Below are 19683 nucleotides of genomic sequence, written 5' to 3' on the forward strand. Positions count from 1 at the left end.
CGCCCCCTTGGGAAAGTACATATCTGGGAGCAGCAGGCGGCTCCGCGCTCGCACTCCGGCTCGGCCGCCCCACCGTGCACTCGCCTCGCCGCTCCCGCCGCAGCCCCAGGGCCCCTCGCCACCGCCACCATGGACGCCATCAAGAAAAAGATGCAGATGCTCAAGCTCGACAAGGAGAACGCCTTGGATCGAGCCGAGCAAGCCGAAGCCGATAAGAAGGCGGCGGAGGACAGGAGCAAGCAGGTCTGCGCGTCCCCAGTCCTGCGCCCGCCCGGGTGCCCCCGAGCCCTGGGCGCCTGGCACCCCTTCCGGGCCGCTCACCTCGAGGACGGGGGGAACCACCCCCCTACTCCTGGGCGGCCAGGGGCGCGCAGCTGAGAAGGGGGAGGGGAAGAGCAAGACTCGGGCTAATTCTAACTTTTTGGTCTCGTCTGGGGACATTTATTTCCCTCCTCTGCTTTCCAGAGCCCGCGAAGTCATCTCAAGTCCTAGAGGCACTTGATTCTCAGGGTTGGGGATCAATGTTGGATTGGGGGGGTGGTTGAGGGAAATCGAGTCCAGAAGGTGTTAGACATTTTTCTGGACTTTTGACTGGAAAGAATGAAAGCTTCAACAGGGATAGAGACTGGGCGGGGGGCGGGGGTGGGGGGAGTCATGAAGTTTTTTCTTAGGAACAAAGATGGGACAGAATAGAGAGTACGGCCCGAAGGCCAGGGACGTAGGGGCGTTTTTCTGCACCCCACTTGTCGACTTGAGCCCGCTGAGACGTCGGCGGGAGACTCGTCCCGCGAGAGGTGGGGTTGCAGGGTGGGCCGCCGTGCGGTTCCAGCTTCAGGAGAGAAGAGGTTACCTAGAGCCCCTTGAACTCCAAGTCGGCGGCGCCCCAAGCCAGGGGCCCCAGCCAACCAGGCGCCCGTGTGTTGTGTGTGTCTAACACCCGGTCCGTGCCTGCCACCCGCGCCCGCCCGCCGCTGCCCCCCAGCTCGAGGAGGACATCGCGGCGAAGGAGAAGCTGCTGCGGGCGTCGGAGGACGAGCGGGACCGGGTGCTGGAGGAGCTGCACAAGGCGGAGGACAGCCTCCTGGCCGCGGATGAGGCCGCCGCCAAGGTACCGAGGGCGCGCGGCGTGGCGCGGCGCACGAATGGCTAACTCTCTCTCTCTTTCTCTCTCCCTCCCTGTCCTTCCCTCTCTCTCCCGCTGTCCCTGTCCTTCTGGTTCTGTGCACCCACACCCCTCCCCTGCGGGATCACGCTGCCTGCTGCACCCCACCCCCACCCCTCCCCGTCCCCCACGGCCAACTCCCAGCTGGAAGATGAGCTGGTGTCGCTGCAAAAGAAACTCAAGGCCACTGAAGATGAACTGGACAAATACTCCGAGGCTCTCAAAGATGCCCAGGAGAAGTTGGAGCTGGCAGAAAAAAAGGCCACGGACGTAAGTGCATGCACACACTACCTCCCTCCCCTCCTGCCTAGTGGCTACCCTATGGTCACCACAGTAGCCAAAGAGCAATGGAAGAGGGTCACCTCCTCCTGCTGGACACCCGCACACAGCCCTGACATGGCTCAGAGCACTGGATGCTGCCTCAGACTTCTGTTGCACACATTCATTTATATTTCATCCACTCCTCTTTTTCTCCTTCTTTCCCACTCCTGGGGGTGGAGGTGGGTGGGTGACAGGCTGGGCAGTGGAGTGGCTGAAATTGGATGCTGGAGGTGAACCTTGCCTCCCCCGTGGCAGAAAACCTCTGAGGTGTCATCACCAAGGTTGGTGCAAACAGAATGCCTGGTTTTCTTTGCCTTCTTTCCTTTGCTGTATCTGGTGGGTGGGAATGCCTGGTTTTCCATGGTGAGTCTAGTCAGGATACAGAGAGCCTGGCTCTAAAGGGAAGGAATGGCATGGTGCTACTTTGACTTAGAAGGCTGAGCTCGATGTTGGGGTGCAGCGGCCCTTGAGTCCTCCTTTCTTACTAGGGAAGCCTTAATCCAGCCCTTAAGATCTGCCTGGGAAGATGATACTTGCTTGGGTCTGCAGTCTGACAGCGCTCGATCCTGAAAGTACCCCGAGAGTTATATATAGCTCAGTGCTTTATATGGTATAGTGAGCTAACTGCCCCCTGCCCCTCCTGCTTGCCCCACCCCCACCTGTCAGCCTTCTGACAACCACCACATAGTTTCAGCCGTGATACACACACTGCAAAAACTACCAGCTCTTTGCCCACTGCGCTTTGGAATCTTTTTTCGCTGAAGAGCCTCCCTCTTCTGCCCCATAAGTCAAGCCAAGCATTAGACTTCCAAAGGAAAGACTTCTTTTCACACTGTTGGATTCCATTGTAGAAGCTCATTAAGGCTAGAGGCCCAATTAGGAAAGAATTCCTTGGGAAGTTAGTAACAATTCCAAGAATGTATGAGCACCAGGGAAAGCTGTGCCCAGAAGCTGAACTACCAAGCACAATGGCAGAATTTCTTGTATGAGTGTGAAATGCAAATTGCTGGAGGGTCTTGGGTCTTGAAACCAGTAACAGCTTTTTGTGGCTTGAAAGGCTTAAAGTGTGATCTCCAAGCATGCTTTGTAAATGAGAAATCCAGACATAAAACCTTGAGAATCGACAAATCAATGACCGTCAAGATTACTGGAAAGGGGGTTCACAGAAGCACCAACTTAGCTAAAACATTAAAGTTACAAACTACCTGGCTTCAGAAACCGAGCCAAAAAATACACATAACTCTGCGCCTGCTCTGTATAATATAGATCAGATGTCTGCTCCGTATAAGGTTAAATGGAGGATGTCTGTCTCCCCCAAATTCTCCAGCAGGACGTTTATTTAGCTTTTTTCAAAAGAGCCGCTGATAGATCAAGGAGAGATATTCCTTATAAGGAAAAGAATGCAGAGAATTTGAAAATAGCCCAGTAAGACTGAAGGCAAGAGAAAGAGAAAAAAGCTACTACAACTCTTAAAGGGAAAAAAGATCATAATTATTTTAACTATGTGGTGCTATCATGTCTTTATGGAAAAGTCTTGTTTCAGGGAATGCTGGAATGAGGTGGGGCTGCAGTGAAAATGAGGGTATTTAAAGCCACCTGGGGAGGCGTGGTTAGCAGGGGAGGGACATTTCTGAAACAGTTTTGGTTCCTTTTTTTTTTCCCTACCGGAAAACTATCCCTAATATGGTACTTTTCTTTCTTTCTTTCTTTTGGTAATATATTGGTTGTCTTCCCTTTTAAGACATTTTAGGTTGTCTGGAACCTGTAGGGATGTTGAAGGACATTTGCGAAGAAAAGCTATATATTTTTTTCATAAAGATTTTATTTATTTGACAGGCAGAGATTACAAGTAGGCAGAAAGGCAGGCAGAGAGAGAGGAGGGAGCAGGCTCCCAGCTGAGCAGAGAGCCCGACGTGGGGCTTGATCCCAGGACCCTGGGATCATGACCTGAGCCGAAGGCAAAGGCTTTAACCCACCGAGCCACCCAGGCACCCAAGAAAAGCTATATTTAAAGTGATTCCTAACTAGTAAAAATAGGCAAGACTTCAGGAGGAAGAGACTGATAACACTGGAAAAAGAGGGAGGTAGCAGGTCAGCTTCCTGAGGTAGAATCATACTACATTTGGAATTGGGATACTTCACTGTCATTACTCACCAGTGTAAAAACATTTTCATTTTTTTCCTGCTATTAAAAATATTTTTCTGCTTATTTACCAACATACTTTTCAAATCTTATTCCACAAGGAGGGGGCTTCCTGGCATAAACAGTTGTAATTCACAAGGTAGCTTTTGGTGTGAAATTTTTGGTGTTCCGCCTAAATGAGCCTAAAGGGGATCCAGGACTCCATTTTCTCACCAGCCCCTCAACCCTTCCCCAATAATTGTGATGTATATAATATTTGCAGTATGTGAGTCTTTATTCCCTGTAGGTTTTTGCTTCCTAAATCAGTAATTCTCAACCTTATGTAAACAGAATTTTCCTAGGGTGGTTTTAAAACCCCGAATCCAGGTTGCATCCCAGGTCAATTAAATCAGAATCTCTGGGAGTGGAACCCACGCATTAGTATTTTTTTAAATGTGCAGCCAAGGTTGAGAACTGTCCTAAACTCTTGTATAATGACATCAGCATGAAAATGAACTCACCTGAAACTGTCTTTCCCAGGTGTTTGAAAAGCAGGACATTAAGTCATTAGTTGGCTGCCGAGAGCACTTGCAAATGTCCAGCAGTTTCCCTGGCTTCTCCTGGAGGCCCCGAGACACCCCCTTCCTCCACCTTCAAAGTTGGAGGCCCACTCACGGTCTGGTACTCCTCTAGGGGAGGAGTTGTAACTCCTGCCTGACCAGATGAACTGTATAGAAACAAAGCGAGAGGCTCCACCTACAGGACGTGAGGGCACATGCTGAGGTTTGTGAGAGTCTCCAGGGAGACTGTGACAGAGTCCGAAGAAAATGGGGGGGGGGGGAGTGGAGCAAAAGAGGAGGGTTGTTGTTAGGGCTTTGAGGGGGGATTGTATTTTTTTTTTTCTTCATTATTCCCATACTTAATCAGAAACTGACATGAAGGACCTCCTGTGAGAAAGGTGAGGAAGAAAGCCATGAGATCTAGAAGGCATCTAAAAATGCACCCCAGAGGGAGGATTGGCAGAGGACCGTTCCCAGAGATTGGGTTTTCATCCAGCTGTAGTCAGAGGCTCTCATAGGGTTCTGTAGCCTTCACGGCTGTGCCTTTGAAAGGCATCCCAGTCCAACCCAGAATTGGTCAGATTCCAAAAGATCTGAGGCTGAACTCAAACCAAAGACGTTCGGAAGTGTAAGAGACCCTCCAGATGATTGTCTTTATGGAAAGGAAAGTGAGTCCCCAAGAGGCTCGGGGCTCTGAGAACACAGCTGGTTATGCGCCCCCGCCTGAACCTTAAGACAGTGCCTGCATCTTTATCGCGAAAGCGATCATTTATGCACAATGTGTGGTGCTGAGTGCTTTGTATGATTTCATAATCCTCGCCACAGCCCTGTGAGGAAAGTACTACTATTAACCCCACTTTTATAGATGAAGCCTAGAAAAGTCAAGTTATTTGGCCCAAGTCAACAGCCTGGAGAGGTCTAGGAGCTGGATTCGAACCTAGAAAGGATGTATTTAGAAGAAGATTTAATCACAATGCAGTATGTTAGTGGCTTTCACTTTGCAAGTTTGGTGAGGGAGGAAGGTTGTTGTGGTTAGGATCTTGCGTGCTGGGGTTTTCTGCAACGAGGAATTGTCCCTCTGGGGACACATTCAGGCCCCAAACCCTTCTCTCAGCTTCTCTCCCTCTTGGCTTGGGAATCTGTAACTCCCGCCGCCAGTAGGCGGCACCGTCGCCCTTAGCAGCCAGGTCCGTTACCCCGGGTCACCGGGGAACCAAGGCAGGCCGCTGGGAGTCCAAGTAAAATTCCTGGCACGCTGGCCGCCGGGCGGTGCTCTGCTCTCCAGGTGTCCCCCAGCGTGCCCACCGCCTCCGCCCGCCCGGCTGCCGCGAGCATGCGCAGTATCTCCCGAGGTTTGCAAATTCCCGGGGTCCGTGGCGCGTGCCCCGCCCCGGCCGCTGTGCCCGCCCCCGGCGCTCGCGCACCCGCCTGCGGTTCGCCTGCGCCGCCCGGGAGACCGCGACTTCCGGGCTGGTCCTGGGCCGCTGGGGGCGCCGCCGTTGCGCGGCGCGGCCTGGGCGGGGCGGCCGGGCGCTCAGGAGTGCGGCAGCGGCGGCTGGAGCGCAGCAGCCGGCCTCTCGCACCGCAGCCTGCCCGCCAGCCCGCCGCCGCCGCCCGGAGTGATGGCCGGGAGCAGCTCGCTGGAGGCGGTGCGGAGGAAAATCCGGAGCTTGCAGGAGCAGGCGGACGCCGCGGAGGAGCGCGCGGGCAGTCTGCAGCGCGAGCTGGACTACGAGAGGAAGCTGAGGGAGACCGTAAGGGACCCACCCATCGCCCACCCACCCCGACCCAGAGGGCCTCCCCCGCAGTCGGGCCCACTGCGAGGTGCAGGGCCCTCCATAGTCTACCAGCCCCTGCCCTCAACGCCTCCGGGAATGCACCTGGCGCACCTGGGGCAGCTGGCGCCTGGTTCTAGGGAGCGGCCTTGCCTGTTCTTCTCAGCCCTTTTTTTCCATCTTCGCTGGTTTAAAGTAAAAGCCTGGAGGGGGAGCAGGAGTGGTGTTGAGAAGGTTCTGGAAGCACCAGTTTCCCAGAAAGGGCTCTATTTTGGGGTTATTTGCTTTCGGTCCGGGTGTCTTGGGTCCCCCGGGATGTGCACTTTGCGCTGTTAGCCGTATTTACTCGAAGGGTGGGGAGGGAAGAGGGAAATCCTTTTGGAAATCCGTTCCTTTGGAAAGGGACGCTGACAGGGCAAGTCTGGGGTACTGCCAGACTTTAGGGCCTGGGGATGCTAAACTCCACCATCCCCGTTGATCATCGGTTTTCTGGAAGCCTATTTCTTTGTGGTGGTTGAGACATTGACAGCGCCAGATTCTGACTTACACAGTATAAGACCTGTTCACCTTTCCCTTTGTATTAACCATCTCTCCTTCCTAGCGGTCTTATACAGCCATTCCTTTGTTACCGAGTATTGAAAAAAAGTTGGCCAAATGCCAACAATTATTGGGTGTATTCTCTTGCCGGCTTCCCCCTCCCCCATGCTGAGTGTAATACCTGGTGGCTTCCTTCCTTTCTTCTAAGGCAAATAAATGTATCCAACAGACAGGAACAGAGGTAGTCCAGGCATTTGCTATTTGTTGGTTTTTGAGTGTGTGTTTCAAATCAGCATACTCAAACACCTTGGGAATATTATGGCAAGCATAATATGGTGTCCAGCTGTGCTTAATATGGACCCATTCTGAGTTGAGCAAATCCTATTGGTTAGGTGTTGGTAATGGCAATATGGCTGCGGGAACTTCAAGACCTGTTTTGCATGAAATACATAGAAGCAAATGGGTTCACTTAGGAAGCCCTAACTAGAGGAAATTTCAGATAAAATGCAGACAGGAGTCAGGAAGTGAATAAGGAAAAGATAATTTTCTTGAGACCGAGTCAGCAGGGATTGCATAGATGTGTCTGAATTTGACAGGGCAATAAACTGATTGCAGTTTCCTCTCTTATTGGCTAACTGCTGTCCTTTAACCTTTAAAACTAATAGAACATGATGGATAAGAATGAGAACTCGACCCAGACTGGCAGAATTTGAATTCTGGTTTCTGCTACTTACTATCTGTGAGACACTGGGCAAATAAACTTTTCAGTCTCTCAGATCCCTAACTTTACAATGTGCATAATCCTAGTAGTTCTTGCCTGTTTAGGTGGCGAAGGGATTTAGTTTACGTAAAGAAGTCACAGTGCTGTTGGGCACAGCAGAGTAAGTGCTAAGTGTCAGCTGGTGTTAAAACCGCACAGCACTTGGCTTTGCTCGTTGCCGCTTTGCCTTTGGTTCACCACCTATCAGAGGGTCTTTAAAAATGGCCTGCTCGTTTCACTACATCTGAAAACACTCCATATACATGCTTTTAATCAATAATTTTTTTTCTTTTGGAACTTGGAGAGAGGACATGGGCAGACTGGGGAAGATGTTTGGTTGAAATGGTATCATTGGTGGAAGTCGGTAGAACTCCCCTCACCCTCCTAAGAAAGGGAATGTGTGGCCCTATCCAGCAGCTCCTTATATCGACTCCTACCCCAGCGACTGATGTTCGAAGCAGATTAACTTCATGAGGGGCACGTTATTACTCTTCCATGCATCTTCTCTTTTGTGCATCGTTTTCGTAACAGTAGTCTTCCTACTTTTGCCCGTTGGCTAAAGATGCTTTTGTTCTTTTCAGAGTTTTGTATTTAAAGTGGTTTTTTTTTTAAGATTTTATTTATTTATGTGATAGAGAGAGAGATCAAGAGAGTGAGCACAAGCAGGGAGAACCGCAGGCAGAGGCAGAAGCAGGCACCCTGCTGAGCAAGGAGCCCAATGTGAGACTGTATCCCAGGACCCTGGGATCATGACCTGAGCCCAAGGCAGGCGCTTAACCAACTGAGCCACCCAGGTGTCCCTTAAGTGGTTTAATTGGTTCTGTTTTTTGTAAGTAATTTGGAAAACACTCTATCCAGGTGACTGGACACAGAACCTTTAAAGGTAGCGATTTGAGGGCTGAATCCGACCATTGAAGAGACCATTTCAGATTGAGAGTTGCTCCTGACTTCTGCATCTGGAACCTAAGAGGTAGCTTATTGACGGCAGTCTCTTGGTAGTGGTCAGAGCTGTGAGTTAAGCTTAGTCATTTTCTCTTGGCAGCAAAGATACAGGGTTAGTGACAGAATCATGAGCCACTGCAAAAAATGTTTTCAGAGTTGGCCCTAAATTCTGATTCTCGAGAGTTCAGACATGCTGTAGTTAATTGGCCCTATTATGCCAGCACTTACCTTGGAAAAATTGGCTATCGCTTATTTCCTACTGGTTTGTTTTTCCAAGGTGTGTGGGCCCTTCAAAGTGTTGGAATGAGGATACTTTGCTTGATATAATGATTGACTCTGGATCTTGTGACCCACTAGGGTTTTGCATGGTTTTTTTGTCATTATCAAAGGAAAAAGTAGCAGGAAGGAGCCAGTCTTTCCTCCTTTCTGGTATCCAGCAAACAAGGAGACTTAAAGTTGTAGCCTGTAGGTTTTTAACTGGTCATTTTATTAAATCGTGGGAAGTAGCCAATTTACAGAAATCTCCTGCCATCTCTCACTTTTGAGTTGGTAAATATCTCTGAGACCAGGAGGCTTGAGGGTGTGCTTCGTGCTCACATTGGCACCCCCAGTTACTGGCAGTAACTGGAATATACACTCATGATTTCTGTTTTCATATGTAGGCAAGGCAAGGGCACTACAATGCCCTGTTCATGTCCGTTCTCCCTCATTATACAAATATGCCTCATAAATTACAGGCTTTGGCACAGATAGAGGAGGTTGTGTTTATCTGTTATCCATGGGAGTGCCCCTTAATGTCATCAGTGGTTTTTTTTTCCCCTCTGCTTACCATATAAGGGCAGAAGTTTAACTTGGCCGTAGTCACTTGGTCTTACACAGCAAGTTGAGTGAAACCTTCTCTGTATAACTACAGTTTGCGTGAAATAAAAATGCCTGACCTTTGATCATCTCATGTTCCACTCTGGTTCAGGCAGGACTTTGAAGATGTATTCTGGAGGATCACTTTTTAGGATATCGTGTTATTTTCCTACAGATATTTTTTTTCTTAATAATCTTAACTATAATACTTTTTTTAAAATGTAAAAATCATTACTTTTGGGTTTTTTTGTGGGGTTTTTTTGGTTGTTTTTTGTTGTTGTTTTGGCTAAAACATCTGGATTTCACGAAAATCTAGGCCTTGTAAAAGTTTTCTTTCAAATCTGATTTGGAGTAATATTTTGCTGTATTGAGGGGGCCATACCGTTGATTTCCATGTGGTACTGTGTTGGGTCGGGGGAGTGGTGTGCCTGCCCTTGGTTTCTGTGTAGGTAGCTTGTACTTTTGGGTTGGGTGAGGGGACAGGGCAGGCATAACTGCAAAGTGTCTGGTGGTTAACAACAGATCTTGCAGGAAGATAATTGGTAGCCTTTGCTAATATAGCAGTCTCTTTTCTGAGGAGCTCATTACATATTGAGACACAATAGCACTTTTGAAATAAAAGAAACCAGCATCCCAAACTGAAAGACTCCACCAGCAGTGGGAAAAACATGGGCCCGTTGTTAGAAGAAGCTAACCCAGCACAATCAGGGTGACTTCCATGTCTGGAAATAATCTGCTTCGGGGGTCTTGCCCCTTCGCAAACGCCTTGTTATTTGTATGTGCTTTTAAAGTAGCAGATACTCATGTGGCTATGGGCTTGGACTGGCAAATGTAATCTCAGGTTAGATCTTAAGTAGACTGCCCAGGTTCTGTGATGAACGGAGCCTTAGAGAATACCTCAATAAACCTCAGAATTTAGAAAACACCAGAAATAAAAGCTAGTGAAGGTGAGAAATAGGGGCCTTTTAACACAAGGCATAAGCCCAAATACACACATACACGTGTGCATGCACGCACACAGACAATGCACGTGCAAGTAAAAATAAGAGAAGGAAGTGTTCTTAATTCATTTGTGGAATTAAACTTAATTTGAATTCTGGGGACCCAGACAGCACTGTAATCATACCAGTATGGTAGGACCTGAGAAGCCAGTGAGAATCCAGGTTTTTCCCAGGGAAAGCTTTCGTGGGGATAGACTTACCCCAGACACTGCTCTCAGGTCCCAGTGGTAGCCTACAAGCACCTGTGCCTATCCTGGACACCTCAGGGGCAGCAGGCATTGGCTTCCTGGCTTGAGAGCAAATGCTCTGTGTCCATAAGGGAGGTGTCACACATGGGTGCTGTGTGTTGAAGTTTTTTAATGTAATACCATATACCTTATTTCAGAAAGGACTGAGAAGACTTGTTTAGTGGATGGTATTCAATACAGAACTCTCTAGTCCTGGCTGGCCTCTGTCACAGAAGCCTTTCTTCTAAAGGGGAGTTGTGGTAGGGGAAGCTTTGGAGGACCTCCCACTCTGATATAGGAAGAGAGAAAGTGCCAGGAGTGAGAACGTCTAGTTCCAGGGCTGCTGTGACATCCTTGGAGACCATGAGAAGTGACAGAGCCCACACATGAGGACCCAGGCCACTGGGGTTTTAGTCTTGTCTCGCCGTGATGGCCCTAGCATAGTCATCCCTCTGAATCAAAGATCCCTCTCCTCTCTATTGAACAGAGACCTCAGAGAGTGGTTTGCACAGGATTAGCCAGCGTCTGTGGGTGGTGGGATGGAGAAGGTGCAGGAATGGAACTGGTTGCTTATTTATATTGCAGAGCCTGCCCTCCCCTTTGATCTGCTGAATCAGAATCTCTAGGAATGGGGCCTGGAACTTTGCATTATTAATGCACACCTCCTGTGGATTCTGACACTCAGCCAGCTGTGGGAACTGCTAAATGATGCCTAGGGACTCTCTCAGCTAATCAGTTGAGACCCCATTTTGTGAGCCACCCACAGGTGTGTTCTCTGTGTGCGTACAGTCCTAGCTCCAAGAACAGACTTCCATTCCCAATTGTTGCTTGGGTGCCCTATGTGAAGCTATATGGGCTGGTGTTCCTATAGGACACAACTCATAATGTCAGGAAGTCTTAAGTTTTTACAACATGCTCCCATGGAAAGAGTTAGTGACATTTATAAAACTGGGTCCAGAACTAAAGGAGGGAATGTTAGAGTGGGAGGCAATAAGGGGGAAGATAAAGATTGTTGGGGGGACTTCTCAGGGAGATCTTGCGTACAGAGACAGGAACGAGCATGGGATACGGTTTCCTTATTCTCTTGTGCCTCAGCCACATGAGGAGCTGAGGACCTAGATTGCCCTGTCACCCAGAAGGTCCTTTCCCTAGAGCAGAAATAGTCGTCTTTTTCTGTGACTACAAAAGTTCTCAAGTTTGGGGCCCAGATGAAACACAAAGCAGAAACTTAGCAGGTAGTGGCTACAAGAAAACATTTGGAAAATGTTGCTGACATTTCTCTGGCCCCAGCACCTGTAACAAAGATACTTGCCTTCATATTAAAAGAAATAATAATGAAAGAAGGTGGGGGAGAGAAATACTTTTGAATACCTGACGTAGACATTGTACTACAGTATTTTTGTTTTTGTTCTTCATTTTTGTTTTCAACTTTGCAACTTGCTTGCTTATCTCCCCCCTCCCCCACCTTCATAAAGGGATTAGAATTTAACTAGGAATGGAAATGCAGAAAAGTGAACAAAGCAGACCTGACCCAAAGTATACCCTTCATGTATACTTCCTTCCAGTTTTTTAAAAAATAGAGCTAAAAGACAGTTTCTTGTACATAAGAAATTGTCCCTATTGCCCTCACCCGTCCTTTAGAAAAAACCATACTCACCAGCTGGTCAGGCTTAGCAGAACCCAGTAAGGATTTACCTTGTAGCCAGTGTGGTTGTAAACTGTCCTCAGATTCTGTTTCCCTTTTGCCCTACTCCCTGTCTCTGTTAGCTGATTTTTACTACATAGCTAATTTTTAACGAGATGAAAGTGTATCTCAATGTTTTATGGAGCGAGTCCTTCACCACAGTTGGAGATGCCCTAATCACCTCTTTCCCAGACAAAACTTGGTATTTAAAATTTTATAAATCCTGATGAGCAAAGAGCTGGATGTTCTCACATTCATTTCATTTAAGGCCATAATCACAGCCTCTCTCTAACTACATGTGCCTTTTAGATCGTGTACATCATGGGTCCATGAGCTAAGAAAGTTGGTTTTGTTTAAATTAGGTTGATTTTACTTGTTTTATTCAGTAGACATTCACTGAGCCTGTATCCTGTGCAGAAAGCTGTGACTCCCTACATGTAAGAAGCTTCCTGTTGAGTAAAGAAGATAGGAATGTAGATAGAACTCGCATGGGTGCCTAAGTATGTATTGTAATCTTTAGAAAACTCTCAAGTGTCCTGAAAACCTTGTCACCCCGTGATAAGCACATAAAAGTGGATGCAAACAAGAAAGTGGTATCTGATTGGTAAGTGCTGGCTTTGACTTCCATGTGTGGTATTTAAACAGACCCCAATGCCAGTGTGTATGAGGGACCGTCACAGCCTTCCAAGTGTTCTGAGGCTCCCAGTAGCAAGCGCCTGCAATAGTAGGTAATCGTTGCATCCCCAAAAAAGAAACTTCTTAATTCAGATACAGATACCAATAAAAATTGTCTCTATACTGCTTTTCTTTTAAGGAGTTTGAAACTTTTCTTGTAGCAGCCTCGTAAGAAATGCCAGTAAGCTTATCTCAGAAACACATGGGAAATTTGTCTTGGCTCTGTTCCATCTGACCCAGTACTGCAGGGGTTACTGAGAAGAGGGTGGGGGAGGGGCAGTTACTGGATTTTGTGGCATCTTTATGGTGTATATTTTAGAACGGCTGAATTCTCAAACATTTTAGTTCCTTTATGAGAACCCTTGGAGCAAGTGGTCAGGAGAAAGGAGAATGCAGACCCCTGAATCTGGTTTCTGACTCCTCTTATGGTGTGTAGCCGAGCCTGCCCTCGGGCCCCCATGAGTGAGGTGGCGGTCAGATAGGGCCAGTGTGGAGTTCTGTGGAGGGAACCCAGCAAGAGCGCACTTGCTTACAGTCCCTGTGATGGTGCGTGTGTAAACACACCAGTGTGTGTGTTCACGGTATTGGATCAACACAGCCCCGCCTCCTCCAGCTCCAGAGTGGCCCCGGGCACCGGCTGCACTTGAAGGTAGCTCCCCACAGGGCCAGGCTTCCCATCTGAGACAGGTGTTTCGGGCTCTGCCACTTCCTGAAGACACCGCGCTTGCCTTCTCTCCGGGTCTGAGAGGCCTTTCCCTCTCTCTGCCTAGGCTGAAGCCGATGTAGCTTCTCTGAACAGACGCATCCAGCTGGTTGAGGAAGAGTTGGATCGTGCCCAAGAGCGACTGGCAACAGCTTTGCAGAAGCTGGAGGAGGCTGAGAAGGCAGCAGACGAGAGTGAGAGGTGAGCGCGCCTCTCCCAGCCCACCTTTCCCAGCTGTGACAGGAGGGCTTCCCCGACAGGGCTTAAGACTTTTACAGTCCCCTGGTGGGATCGTTTCCTCAGTCAATGCCAGGTATAATTTTACTGGGTTTGTTTGTTTAATGTTAGTGGGGCGCCTGTGTGCCAAGTACTGTTTTAAACCCTGAGGTTACAAGGAAGAAAAAGACCCTATTCCTGCCCTCCTAGAGCTCACTGTCCAGTGAGGGACATGGACATTTAAATGAGATATTCCAGGGATGCCTGCTGGTTCTTTCATTCCTGCTGACCGCAGAGAAGTTAGGCATTTTTGAAAAGATACACTTTATTTTTATTTTATTTTATTTTATTTTTATTTGACAGACAGAGATCACAAGTAGGCAGAGAGGCAGGCAGAGAGAGAGAGGAGAAAGCAGGCTCCCCGAAGAGCAGAGAGCCCAATGTGGGGCTCGATCCCAGGACCCTGGGATCATGACCTGAGCCGAAGGCAGAGGCTCTAACCCACTGAGCCACCCAGGCGCCCCAATACACTTTATTTTAAAATACTCAAAAGAGACTGTGCCTGGATAAATGAACCGGGGACTCTTAGTGGTCAACTAACCCAACAGATAAGTAGAAGAGGAAGCACCAATAAAACAGAAATATGATCAGCGACAGTAAATTATTTTGGACTTAGTAATGCTGGTAAGGCACTCGTGCACACGTAGACAGTCAGCTACCTGTGGATTCTGAGCCTGCTCCCTGTAACCTGGTTCTGCCTGACTGCTCCAAGATTCAGCTTGGGGGTAGGAAAGGAGAATCATAGAGACCATAGAGCCATAGAGACCAGCACAGCTCCGTGCATGCTAAAAAGCATTTTTCTCCTCCGCTCAGCTGCTCAGGCTCATGTATTCATGTTGCCCAGAAGCATCCCAGCACAGCTCCACAAGATGAGAGAGAGTTCTCCGGTAGCTCAGAACCCTGGGTGAGTGGCTCTGTGCTAGGATCTGGGCAGGTGAATGCACTCAGCCATTCTTTGCATTTCTCTTCTCTCTTCGATAAAAGTGAGTTTCTCCTCCCTGCTGCCAGAGATAAGGAGTGATTTCAGACTTCAAGATTCAAGAAGCTTTTGAGTTGAAGTTCCCAGCTCATTATTCACTGCTGCTTATTGTTTCTTCCCAGACCAAGAGTTTTGGAATTCCTTAGGATGACTCATCATCTCTTACAGTACACACATCCCAGTGGTTCTGTGGCCTATTCTTCCTGAAATATACTTCTTAGTGAACCTAAAAGGCAATCTGGCAATGTTAGACTTTTTAGTAAAAAGGAATTTAGGAGTTGTTTACCCCAGCCCCCTCATTTTATAAATGAGAAACAAGGGCTTAGCAGTTGATACAGCCTTCCCAAATCTGACAGTGAATTTATGGCCAAGCCAAGGCTTGAATCTCAGTTTTCTAATATATACCGTAGTGCTTCATCAAAGAAATAGTGATTTATTTATCTGAACTCCCTGCTTAGATTTTGCTAAATGAATCCCATTTTAACATGACTTATTCCATAAAACTGTAGTATATCACAGAACAATTAACATTTTCCAAAACTTAACACTGTGGGATTCAAACTTACATATCAGCGTAGACATTGGTATCAGTTTGTTTCTCAACATGCCTATTATGAAAGAATTCTATTAAAGGCAAAATTCATAGTTTCTTACCTAAAATATAGGTTGACCCATATGAAATTGCCATTTTTACAGGTCTAACATCCTAAAGTATCACCAGTCTCATATGGTTCAATCTGATATTTACATTTGTAGCTAATGGGATGAGAACAGCTACCTTCTTTGTAGGAAGAAGTACATGAAGACAAGTATGTTTTTGTTATAACTTTGGTCCACTTTCAGGCTGAAGCTTCCCACCAGTAAAAGGAAGAAATCCCATTATTTATATAGCAAGTCAAGTATGTTGGCTTTTCCTGTTTCCATGCCTCCTAATTTCTAACAGGATCCTGACGTGGTACCTTTCATTTAGCATTAGATCCCTGGACAGTTTCACCAGTATTGAAAGTGAGGTTTCATTCACAATAAATAGAGAAGTGTATGGCTTTTTCTGCCTTCAGCTCTGGAAACTTTTGCCTCATGATTTGGAAAGTAAAAGTGGCTCTGTGCTCTGTTTTGGTCTGCCAGTTACACCAGGCCACACAAACCCATGCAGTGCAGTGTGGGTTTATGTTGGTCGTCTCTAAACCTTGGGTCTTCCTGCTTGTCTTCGTTTTCAGGGGCATGAAAGTCATTGAAAGTCGAGCCCAAAAAGATGAGGAGAAAATGGAAATTCAGGAGATCCAACTGAAAGAGGCCAAGCACATCGCTGAAGATGCCGACCGCAAGTATGAAGAGGTCAGATCTTGGGGACCAAAGCCTCGTGGACTCCCTAGCAGTGGCCTCGGTGGGGGCCGGGAGCAGTGCTTACAGCCTTGTGCTCTTTAGGGAAACAGTCTGCTTTGTTGGTGGAAATGGATGGTTTTGAGAAGCAGAGTTCCTTTGTCTCCAGAAAACAGTTGTGATTTGATCCTCCTAGGGGATCCCAGGCTTTATCATGAAGCCAGTCCATAGCACTGAGAAGGACTGAGGCTTTCCTCATGATCCCCTACCTTTGCAACCCCCAGACCAGGACAAGAGAACTTTGGCCAGGAGAAGGGAGAGTTGGGCCTCTTGTCCTTGTGGAAAAAGCCTCTCATGCTGTCACCATGTAGGCCGCTCTTCCTGGTGTGATTTGCCTAGCACCATCCCATTCAGGCAGCATAAAGACAAGTCCATGCACTGAAGGCCATGTAGATTCAAGAGGCCCTTTTCAATCTTTCCTCCCTTTTCAAGATGGTAGAATTCCACTGTCAAGAGAGGTTCACAGGTGGATCAGCTTCTGGTCATGTCTCCATGAGAACAACCTCCTGTGGTAACAAAACTAATATGACTTGTATTTGTTTTCCCTTAATGTATCATAGCTATCTTGAAATGGTACTACATTCCTTTTTTTCCATTATAATTATTATTATTACGATCACCATTATTATTATTATTCCTACTACTTCCAGTAATATTATTATCACTGTATTATTAAGACCACTGTATTATTACAACCACCATTATTATTATTATTATTATTACTGCTACTTCCAGAAATGCTTCAGAGGATCCGTTCTCTCAGTTTCTTTCCTCCACTGAACACCAAGTTGACTTCATTAGTCATCTTACCAGCTCATCTCTTGTTAGCTTCTGTTGCTCTTCTGTTGTCATTTTTAACCTCCTCCACAAAGAGGAGGTTGAGGTACAGAGCTCTAAATTGATAGGGTTTTCAGAATTATTTTCAGTGTTTTTTGTCAGTCCCTACCTTGACGGCATCAAACGCATCCTGTCTCATCATGCAGCTATTTTTGAGATGGTGGCTTTTCTCTCTCCCTCCTTCCACACTTTGGCTGGCTGCTGTGTAATTATATGGACTTCACCTGGGTCAGACTTAAAATGACACTGCCTACTCAAAACCAACCATTCTGGATCTTTGTGGGCAGAAGCCTCTGGTCTACCCTCCATTGGTTCTTCTGGTAGAGGGTGGCTTCTCTCCAGTCCAGGGGAAAGAGGGTCATCTTATTGGTCTGTAGGAACATCTAGGGTCTGGGAGATCCAGGACCCGCTTCCGTGGCCTGCCCTCTTCCTCAGAGCTTGTCAGCCCCATGGTGTGTATGTGTGCATGTTGTGTCTCGTGCTGCAGGTGGCCCGTAAGCTGGTCATCATTGAGAGTGACCTGGAACGCGCGGAGGAGCGGGCCGAACTCTCAGAAAGGTAAGCGGGCCCGGTGCCAGCCTGCTGTACGTGGCGTACTCCGGAGCGGTGACTAAACGGCATGACCTGCTGGCAGCTGCACATTGCCCTGTTCCGGCTCCCGGCTCCTCTGGCACTCATCTGCCGGGGATGCCAGTACGGAACACGGAGGACTCGCGTGGGGCGTCTGTGTGAATGCGTGTGTCACTGCATGCCTTACCTGCACACTGATGTTGAGAATGGCCTTGTGCATTTCCTGTGTCCACTAACAGCCAAGTCCGACAGCTGGAAGAACAATTAAGAATAATGGATCAGACCTTGAAAGCATTAATGGCTGCAGAGGATAAGGTACTGATGGCTCATGTGTGGTTTTAGGTTTAACTGCAACCCAGACGTCTTTCAGCTTCCAGTGTCTCCTGGTTCGTTTGGTATAACGACACCCGCTGCTGTCTTCTGTCCTGCTTTAAGTGCTTTCTTTGGGCCCTTTATACTTCTTTGTTTTTCCTTCATAAATGCTCTTCGGTGCAGCCAAAAAAGAAGCCAAATTATCACCCTTCAGAGTTGTTGGATTTTGTCACCCTGCCTTTGTACTGTTGCGAGGTTGGGGACAGTGTCCTTGGCAAAATGGAGTGTTTTAATACCTGACGATTTGGCTACTTTAAGGCAGCCCTTTGTTCTCTAGGACTCAGTTCTCACTTTTTCCCATTCCTCTCCTTTTTCTCTCCTCCCTCCTTGGGCTTGTCTCCCACCCTTTCTGCCTCTGATCGAAAACGTTAGCAAATGTGCCGAGCTTGAAGAAGAATTGAAAACTGTGACGAACAACCTGAAGTCACTGGAGGCTCAGGCTGAGAAGGTAGGCCAGGAGCACGGTGTGGGGGAAAGGCGTCTCCTCAGAGCTGCTCAGCACAGGCTCGCTCTCCCTCATCTGAGGCCTCGCCGATGAAAGCAACTGTCCCTTAGGCATTTTCCTTAGCAAATGGCATCATTTTGAGGTGATTTCCTGATGGGTATTGGATAACAGTCTTTTTTTTTTCTTTAGTAGAGAACGTATTTTATGTTGAGCATGTGAGTCGTCTGTAACAATTTAATTTAAACCAAGCGCCACATGGCCGAGTTATCTCATTCTTACCCCATGTAAAACAATAGGCAGGAAAACAGAGTATGTATTGTAGCGTGCCATTTGATACCTGAGGCTCCATTACCTCCTAAGAGATCCTCAACATCTGTTGGCTGGGCTGGCACTTTCTTTGTATTAGAAGACCAGAGTCTAGAGTGAACGGGGGCCTGACATCTGGAATGCTCTTTCTAATTACAGTACTCGCAGAAGGAAGACAAATATGAGGAAGAGATCAAGGTCCTTTCTGACAAGCTGAAGGAGGTAATACTATGAGTGTTTCAGATGACGCCAACTGGATTTTAACTGAGTCCCGTTTTTAATGGGTCTGGTCAGGGGTCCTCCATCTCAAAAGTATGGTGGAGCCCAGTCAGGGATATTTAGAGGTGGTCCCAGGGTTAATGTGCCGTGCTCGTGACTGACTGACAGGCGGTTCCAGACCCGTTTCATGGGTGCTGTCCTTGATTTTCATTCTCTAGTTCTCCCTGTATGTGTAGCTACTAGCAATGTAAAACTTCCCAAGTTTGACTGAAATAAATGAAATCATTACAGGCCGAGACTCGGGCTGAGTTTGCAGAGAGGTCAGTAACTAAATTGGAGAAAAGCATTGATGACTTAGAAGGTAAGATCTTGAGTTTTAATTCCGTTCTTACAATTGATTACTGAACTCCCAAAGCAGTTTTCCAATCCAAGTGCACCCTCATTGATACACTTCCTTGCTTTTGCACATTCTTCCTGTCTGCCCTCTGGGGTTTTCATTCTGTGGCTCTTAAACTCTTGGACCTGAGTCCTCTGCTCACCAGATGACTGCTAGCCAGCAGATGAGGTCCGTCCCTCTGTAACGGCAGCTGCCATCCAGCTTTGACTTCACACTCTGAGAAGTGTGGCAGGTTTATTTGTCACTGTGGGTAAGGTGATTGTAGGTGAGAGCAACTAGCGTATTTTCTGCTTAGTGATCCCTCCTATTTGTCAGAGCGGCATGGATTTGTTTTTAGACACAACTCGTCTTCCAAGTAAGAATCCAATGTAAGGGTGGGGTTTAAGTCCTTCATATCTTGGCAGATGCTTCACATTCTGGAAAGGGTGTGGGGATAATAGGACATTGTTTTTTGAGATTATATTTAAGCCCTTTTACCCTAAGGTATGTAGGTTTTGTTTAACATCCACCTTTATCTCACAGAAATCCTGAATGTTGAACTCTGAGGCTTGTGGAGGGTCAACTGTGAAAAAGAA

The 19683-nt window shown here is 47.5% G+C and overlaps 1 protein-coding gene across 22 annotated transcripts in view; it reads left to right on the top strand.

The window, feature by feature from the left end:
• Positions 1-19683, top strand: part of TPM1 (tropomyosin 1) — a 27749-nt gene continuing 8066 nt past the window's right edge. For 2 of the 22 annotated variants that reach the window (XM_004758764.3, XM_013059564.2), the window contains exons 1-8: positions 5-243; positions 1307-1432; positions 13395-13528; positions 15800-15917; positions 17287-17357; positions 17609-17684; positions 18652-18714; positions 19003-19072. In XM_004758764.3, coding sequence (XP_004758821.1) covers positions 130-243; positions 1307-1432; positions 13395-13528; positions 15800-15917; positions 17287-17357; positions 17609-17684; positions 18652-18714; positions 19003-19072 — 772 coding nt within the window. In that variant the 5' untranslated portion in view covers positions 5-129. Of the gene's footprint in view, positions 244-982; positions 1109-1306; positions 1433-5645; positions 5920-13394; positions 13529-15799; positions 15918-17286; positions 17358-17608; positions 17685-18113; positions 18190-18651; positions 18715-19002; positions 19073-19683 lie in introns of those variants that run through there. The other 20 variants (XM_004758763.3, XM_004758767.3, XM_045067502.1 and 17 more) reach the window with 17 other exon arrangements.

Source organism: Mustela putorius, unplaced genomic scaffold, assembly GCF_011764305.1.
Source record: "Mustela putorius furo isolate JIRA1106 unplaced genomic scaffold, ASM1176430v1.1 tig00003896_pilon_pilon_pilon, whole genome shotgun sequence".
NCBI lineage: Eukaryota > Metazoa > Chordata > Mammalia > Carnivora > Mustelidae > Mustela > Mustela putorius.